Raw genomic sequence first — 8,328 nt, forward strand, 5'->3', positions numbered from 1 at the left:
AAAATATATCAAACTAATATTTGATTGTCTCATATAAATGTCTCTAGTGTAAGTAAAGATTTACATCAAAGTGCAAAGCTTGAGTTTTTAAAATTTCCCATAAAAGACAGAGCAGGTAAGAAGGAATTGCTGTGTCTTCATAAATTTCCGTAGTCTGTAAATATGGGGGAAAACTGTTGTGTGGCAGATGAATGTGTCATGGTGGTGCAGGTCTTGTGTCAGAGAAGTTGGACCTCTGTCCAAGGTGAGCTGTAGATGAAACAGAGGAGTTTAAGGTGGAGGTGGGAACACAACAAGGATAGACACTGAGCCCCATCTTGTTTCATGTGATGATCTAAAAGATAAGATTGAACAGGAATCTCAGTGGAGTATTATGGGATTGTTGGTGATAGAAAACAGAAGTATAGAAGTGGAAGAGGTGACATTTTTAGACAATAACCTAAACATGTGACTATGCAGCTTCTTGTTTCTGTGATTTTGCTAATAAAGCTTGTGTTGGTCAGTGCATTTCATCTTTGGTGCAATGAACTACACTCACCTAAAGGATTATTAGGAACACCTGTTCAATTTCTCCTTAATGCATTTATCTAATCAACCAGTCACATGGCCGTTGCTTCAATGAATTTAGGGGTGTGGTCCTGGTTAAGACAATCTCCTGAACTCCAAACTGAATGTCAGAAGGGGAAAGAAAGGTGATTTAAGCAATTTTGAGCGTGGCATGGTTGTTGGTGCCAGACGGGCCAGTCTGAGTATTTCACAATCTGCTCAGTTACTGGGATTTTCACGCACAACCATTTCTAGGGTTTACAAAGAACGGAGTGAAAAGGGAAAAACATCCAGTATGTGGCAGTCCTGTGGGCGAAAATGCCTTGTTGATGCTAGAGGCCAGTGATTCAAGCTGATAGAAGAGCAACGTTGACTGAAATAAACACTCGTTACAACCGAGGAATGCAGCAAAGCATTTGTGAAGCCACAACATGCACAACCTTGAGGCGGATGGGCTACAACAGCAAGAGACCCCACCGGGTACCACTCATCTCCACTACAAATAGGAAAAAGAGGCTACAATTTGCATGAGCTCACCAAAATTGGACAGTTGAAGACTGGAAAAATGTTGCCTAGTCTGATGAGTCTCGATTTCTGTTGAGACATTCAAATGGTAGAGTCAGAATTTGGCGTAAACAGAATGAGAACATGGATCCATCATGCCTTGTTACCACTGTGCAGGCTGCTGGTGGTGGTGTAATGGTGTGGGGGATGTTTTCTTGGCACACTTTAGGTCCCTTAGTGCCAATCGGGCATCGTTTCAATGCCACGGGCTACCTGAACATTGTTTCTGACCATTTCCATCCCTTCATGACCACCATGTACCATCCTCTGATGGCTACTTCCAGCAGGATAATGCACCGTGTCATAAAGCTCGAATAATTTCAAATTGGTTTCTTGAACATGACGATGAGTTCACTGTACTACAATGGCCCCCACAGTCACCAGATCTCAACCCGATAGAGCATCTTTGGGATACGCATAAACAACAACTTTGGATTTGGGAGGTATGCCTTAGCCATCACCTTCATTCAGCCGTTCCTCTACAACCGGGCTTCAGCGCATTCAAAAACCCTCATAATTGCCATCTGTCTCATGCTATCCGGTGACATCCACCAGTGTCCCGGTCTGATCAACAGCCCAACAAAGGATCAAGCCCTCGTCACAACCGCGAACAGCAGGAGCACCCCCGTTAACCTACAGGTACGATCACTATGTCTACACCACACATCTGAGCAACAAACTCACCTGACTTTCTTCATCCCTCCGGCGAACGCTGTGGCGGCGCCGACAACCGTGACGAGCGCGGCGACGGGCTGGACGGAGTCTTCAGGGACCACCGGGCATGGCGTCCTCACCTGGGACCACGAAAGGTGTGTGCTAGCTCCGCTTCGGAGACCTCCAACATCAGGGAAACGCGCTAGTGGAGCTACCTACGAGGATTCCCACGGACGGAGGCCCCAGCTGAGGTCGTCATCTGTTTCAGATGCGCCAGGTGACAGTTCACCAACTCGACAACTTTCACAATCAGATCTCACTTCGAGGATAGGCAAAGCTAACCGCGAACATGCTACATTGATGCCCGGAAGTTCAACAAAACAAAACAGGAAGTTTACCTCAGCTGTTTCAAAAAACAGGGGCTGGAATATTTTTAAAACTGTTAATAATTCCAAAATTATATGAGACCCCAAAGTAAAACCAAATGGTTTATTTGGTGGACATCTCAATGTACGCAGTCTAATTTCCAAACATGATCAAATTCAGCATTTATTGATTGACTCAAATTTAGATTTCCTCTGCCTGTCAGAAACTTGGCTCAATACAAACTCTCCACTGGCAGCAGTTACTGTCCCTGGTTATAAAATCTTTAGACATGACAGAGTAAAATCAAAAGGAGGCGGAGTAATGATTTACATAAAACAAGACATTCATTGCGAGGAAATAGCACTATTAACTGACATAGAATGTGTTGGGTTAAAAATTATTTTATTCCCGCAAATGCATTTTAGTCTAATTGTAATATATCGCCCACCTTCTGCAAATATAGACTTTTATGAAAAACTGCATACCATGCTTGCAAATTGTAATTTTGATAAAAAAGTAATTATTATGGGTGACTTTAATGTTAATTGGGAAGATAAGTCAGCCAGAAAAAATCTTAAACAAATAAGTGATCGTTTTGATCTAACACAGACTATTAAAGGTCCAACTAGAATAACTCAAACTACAAGAACACAGATTGACTTAATATTCAGCAACAAACCAGAAAGGATCACTAAGTCTTTCAATATGATCACAGGACTCTCTGACCATAATCTAGTTCTGGTGACAAGGAAACTGACAAATAAAAGATTTGGTGCTTTTAGGCTAAATGTTAAAAAGCAAAGATCATTTCGAATACCCAATAATGAACAGGACATCTTTAAAAATACAATAAATACTTTAAATTGGAGCAGTCTGCTTGCAGGGAAAGAATTACATGAGGGAAGTAAAGTACTCTCAGGCACAGTTCAACAAGTAATCAAGGACTTTACTTGTACTTTTAGAAATGGAAACAAAAAGAGAAGCTTACCATGGATTAATGCTGATATCTTAAAATTGATGAAAGAACGTGATCTTGCACTGAAGAGAGCTATTAAAACAAAATTATCTCAAGATAAATATAATTTTACGACATTAAGAAATAAAGTGCCGCAGGGGCCATGTTCAGAAAGTCTAGGGCAGACTATTTCTTGACTGTAATAAATAAAGCAAATGGAAATTCTAAATTAATATGGGAACAGTTAAAAAAGTTAATGGGTGAAGAACATAAAGAAAGGAAATCTATAGAACTCTCACTGCATGGAAATCATATAACCGCTCCCACAGATGTTGCTGCAGCATTTAACAACCATTTTATTGACTCTGTTGCAACTATCGCACAGAGCTTCTCTCAACCATTCATACCATTATACACAGCCCCATTATCAGAGCCTTGCCTAACCTTTGCTTGCGCATCGGAGCAAAATGTTCAAACCATAATTAAATCACTTAAGTCTTCAAAATCTAAAGATATATTCGGGATGGACACAACAATGTTAAAAGATCTTAGCTCTTCCTTAACCTGGCCCATTACAAAACTGATGAATCAGTCCATAAACCAAAATGAGTTCCCGAATGTGTGGAAGTCAGCTATAGTCTCCCCAATTTTTAAATCAGGGGATCCACAATCTGTTTCTAACTACAGACCCATAAGCATTTTGCCAATCATGTCTAAAGTCCTCGAGAACTGGGTATCAGAACAGATTAGGGACCACCTTAATAATACTCACTATCTTCATCCGCTACAATTTAGATTCAGAACAAATCATTCAACAGAATCAGCTAACTGTTATTTTATTGAAAATCTTAAATCTCTACTTGACATTAACAGTGTTGTTGGTGCCATTTTCTTGGATTTATAAAAAGCATTTGATACTGTCAACCATAAGATATTACTGTCCAAACTTTCTTCCTTTAACTTCTCCGATAATGCCATAAAATGGGTTGAAACATATCTTTCCCATCGCTCACAAACAGTTCGAATCAATAGTTATCAATCTGAATCACTCTGCTTATCAACTGGGGTGCCGCAGGGGTCAATCCTTGGCCCTCTTTTGTTCTGTATGTACATAAATGACCTACCAACTGTGTGCCCTGAAGTCAACATCCAAATGTATGCGGATGACACAGTCCTGTTTGTTCAAGGATCCTCCAAAAACGAAGTTGCCATCAAACTTACAGATGCTATGATTAAAGTCACCAAATGGTTGAGTCAGTGCTGCCTTCAACTAAACGTGTCCAAAACAGTTGGCATGTACTTCACCAAAAGTGTCAACTCCACCACAAACCCTGACATATTTGTATCTGGTCAAAAACTACAATTGGTGGAAGAATGTAAGTACCTTGGCATCGTAATCGACTCACATATTAATTTTAAGTCACATGTTAAACAAACCATCAAAAGGGTCAAATTCAATTTATCAAATTTCAGATTCATACGAAATTCTATGTCCACACAAGCAGCCAATATTTACATGCACGCCATGATTCTCTCACACCTGACTTACTGCCTGACGAGCTTCTCCCAGGCCAACCATACCACAGTCAGACCACTACAAACTCTGTATAAACAGACACTCAAAGTTCTAGACAAAACAACAGGCCACATCCATCACTGCAGCATTTTATCTAAATATAATATTTTAAGTTGGGAGAATCTGATAAGATTCACAGATGCCTGCTTTGTTTATAAAATCTTACATGGACTCGCCCCTCCACCGCTCAATGACTTTGTTAGCCTAAGATCAAGCTCAACCCACATCACTAGAGGAGCTGCAAGAGGAGACTGTCTGATTCCATTCAGAAAGACAGCATTTGGTCAATCAGCCTATTCTGTTAGAGCTTCTAAAGGGTGGAACAGCATCCCTACAACTATCAGAGAGAGCTCCACATACAACTCTTTTAAGTCTCAATTTAAACGTTGGCTTTTAACAAATCAGACCTGTCAACACCAAACTCCTGCTGCTGCCATCTAGTGTTTGTCCCTTTACATGTGCGCCTCTGTAATTCTGCTTCAACAAATTTTTTTGTTGGCCCTTTGTTTATTTTCTTGTGCTTTTTTAACATAATCTTTTACTGTTATTAATTGCATGCTGTTTTTAATAACCTGTCTGTTTTAATTATTTCATTTGTCTTTGCTATGATTCACTGCTCAAGACTTAATGCTTTTCTACCTTTTTACCACACCTGTAAATGCACATTTATTTTTATTTTATTCTCTGTGTCCTCTGTAAATTATTTAAATTTGCAAGGAGCCATCTGTACATCATGGCAACGGACAACAGATGAAAACTAGCCTCTTGGCTAATTCTGGCATGTTAAACAGTTACTGTTGGTCAACATGCACTGTCCGCTATAAATAAATAAATAAATAAATCAAAGGCTGCACTAAAATTGGAAAAAAAGAAAAAAACTAAACAAAAAACAGCAGCAGCAGCAACACACTTTTTAGCATCACTTTGACACAACCACTCATCAGTCATTTGTGTTAGAGCAGCTGAGGTAGAACGGCCATCGTTGTAGTCTGCTGACAATCGGAATCAAGATTAAAATTTGTATAATAGTTTAAGATTTGAAAAAAAAAATAAAAAAAATAAATATATATATATATATATATATATATATATATATATATATATATATATATATATATATATATATATATACACACACACACACACACACACACACAACTCTTTCAGGCTCTGATTAAAATGTGACAGGATCAGTTTATAGTCTGATATGATAGAAATTAGTTTTCCATTCAGTCTAACTCAAACTACCTGATGAGTTTTACAGAGTGTATTTTTCAAAATCATGTAACTGCATTGAACTATAACATAACACTGAATAAACTGAATTGAATACATTGAATATAAAGTTACACTATTTGTTTTACATTATGATATTTTTAACCCATTAAGGACTGAGCACACTATGGGCCAGTACAGCTCACCTAGACTTTTATTCTTTTTTTAGCCATAAAAATCATGTTAAAGGAAGTATTACAAATTACTGCATTTTTTTTTACACAACTTCTTCTATTTTACACATCCATCTGTATTTTTTCTTTTACGCATTGAATAAATGACTGGGAAAATCCCCGCAGCCCCGAGCTCTCATTCGTCGCCTTCAAGGGACAACAGAGTCAGATTACCATAATGATGGTAAAATATTTATATTGCCCCATGTCTCCACTTTGAGACGCCGTTTGAATTTACACGAGAGCACGACTGGGCGGAGTTAGGCTGCTGGAAAGTGCGACGATAGGATCCGACGCTATAGGGTTAAGCAGTTTACAGTTTACATTTTGCTGAAGCGTTTTTACTTTATTAATGAAAAAGTTATTAAGAAAATTGCCATTTCAATAGGTTTAGTTAAAAAAAAAAAGTTTCAATAATAGCTGGGTCATTATTTTGAAACTTTCAAAGATTATTATGAAATACCTGCCAAAAACTTTTTTCCAATCATGCCTGTCCTTGTAGATTTTGTTTACATAATATGCAATTTTCTTCTGCTCGTCTAATTTGCTAATCACAATTCTGAGTTTCCTGAGTACTTTTCTCATATGTCTGTTATATGAGCCCATATGAAGGAGACAAAATAAAATCTGTGTCAAAGGAGTGTATGATAGTGCAGGGCAAGTATGAGAGCTGAGGGTCAGAAGTGAGGAACTGTGGAACAAAACAGTTTAAAGTGGAAGTGGGAACACGGCAAGGAGACCCACATAGCCCTGTTTTGTTTTACTGTGGTGATGAGCAAATTAACAGATGAGGTCAGACAAGAATCTCAATGAACTATTCTGTTTACAGATCTAACAATAAGATAATTGTTTAAAGAAAGTAACAGGACGGTATGGAGGTGTGATTTGTGAAAAAAACATGAACCTAAATATTTTCCATGTGTAAAAATTAGAAAAATGCTGTTGGTGCATGATTTTTAGTTCAGAGCAGTAAAGAGTGTTCACTGCTCTACTATGATGTGAGTCTGTTCCTCTTGAGCAGCTGCAGTTGTTTCCTGCTCTGGTCTCACTCTGAAGGACTCACTGAGGGAGGTTTTTGTACGACCATAAATCACTGTGTGAACACATTGGGGCTATGATAACTCTGACAGTGATAAACTGCTGCATCTTCAGCCTGAGCTCCAGTGATGGTCAAAGAGAAGTCTCTGCCGCTCCCACTGCCACTGAACCGAGATGGAGTTTCTGACAGACGTTGTGTAACATATTTTATCCAGAGCTTTGGAGACTGACCAGGTTTCTGCTGATACCAGTGCATGCGATTATTTCTATAAACATCTCTGTTAGTTTGACATGTGAGAGTGACTGTGGATCCTGGAGTAAACGTCTGGACTGGAGGCTGAGTGACTGTGACCTGACCACTGCATCCTGTAAAAAACAATATACATTTATCAGAAGAAACACAGAGAGAAAAGGCAGTGTGTTGTGTTCAATGTCACTGAGAGTGGAACCTGTGAAGCAGCAGCAGGCCAGTGTCCAGATGAGGATGGTGCAGCCCAGAGCCATGGTGCGTTCACTGACACATGTGAGTCCTGCAGTCTTCAGCTCACTATAAAACTCAGGGAAGGATCAGCTGACCATGTGACCCTTAACCTGCTTGTGCATTTGAAAGTAGGAACATAATTTGCATCCACCTGTCCAAGTGAAACAGAAGGTGATTAGATGGATAAATTAAGTACAACTGATATCTTGAAATGTCAGTTCTCTAAAATGATTTGCATTGAGTTTCAACATGAAGAGGAGGAGAGGATTTTCAAACCCTCTTCTGTCTTCTGTGTGGTCAGTTCTTGCAGTATAGTGCCCCCTTTTGGTGGAATATATCTACAGCAAGTCAATAATGTTTGATGAAATAGGCTCTACTGACATTGTGGATTGAAGCATTGAATAAGACATGATGTTTGTGAGGCAGTGATTCTGTTTTGTCACTTCGGTCTAAAATAGGACTGTAATGTTTGGCACAATCTGTATAGAAAATGTAAAAATATTTTAAAGTCGTATTTGATTCTTATATAAGTGTTTCATACGTGCACAAGTCTCAGAGTTAAGAGTTCCAGAAAAATAAATAAATAAAATAAAATTACATGCAGGAGTAAATTACACCTGTTTCAGTGAAGAATCACATATTATTACATTCCATGAGCTTCAGAAAATCAGTTCAATTTTTCAGTTTCAATTCAATTTAT

At 38.8% G+C, this 8,328-nt stretch overlaps 1 protein-coding gene across 1 annotated transcript in view; it reads left to right on the forward strand.

The window, feature by feature from the left end:
- The first annotated feature begins 1,641 nt into the window (after positions 1-1,641).
- The window catches only part of LOC117390158 (isthmin-2), a 26,135-nt gene continuing 19,448 nt past the window's right edge, over positions 1,642-8,328 (forward strand). The window contains exons 1-2 of the mRNA XM_055230944.1: positions 1,642-2,041; positions 4,228-4,427. Of these exons, the coding sequence (XP_055086919.1) occupies positions 1,642-2,041; positions 4,228-4,427 (600 nt within the window). The remainder of the gene's footprint in view (positions 2,042-4,227; positions 4,428-8,328) is intronic.

Source organism: Periophthalmus magnuspinnatus, chromosome 22 (genome assembly GCF_009829125.3).
Source record: "Periophthalmus magnuspinnatus isolate fPerMag1 chromosome 22, fPerMag1.2.pri, whole genome shotgun sequence".
Lineage (NCBI taxonomy): Eukaryota > Metazoa > Chordata > Actinopteri > Gobiiformes > Gobiidae > Periophthalmus > Periophthalmus magnuspinnatus.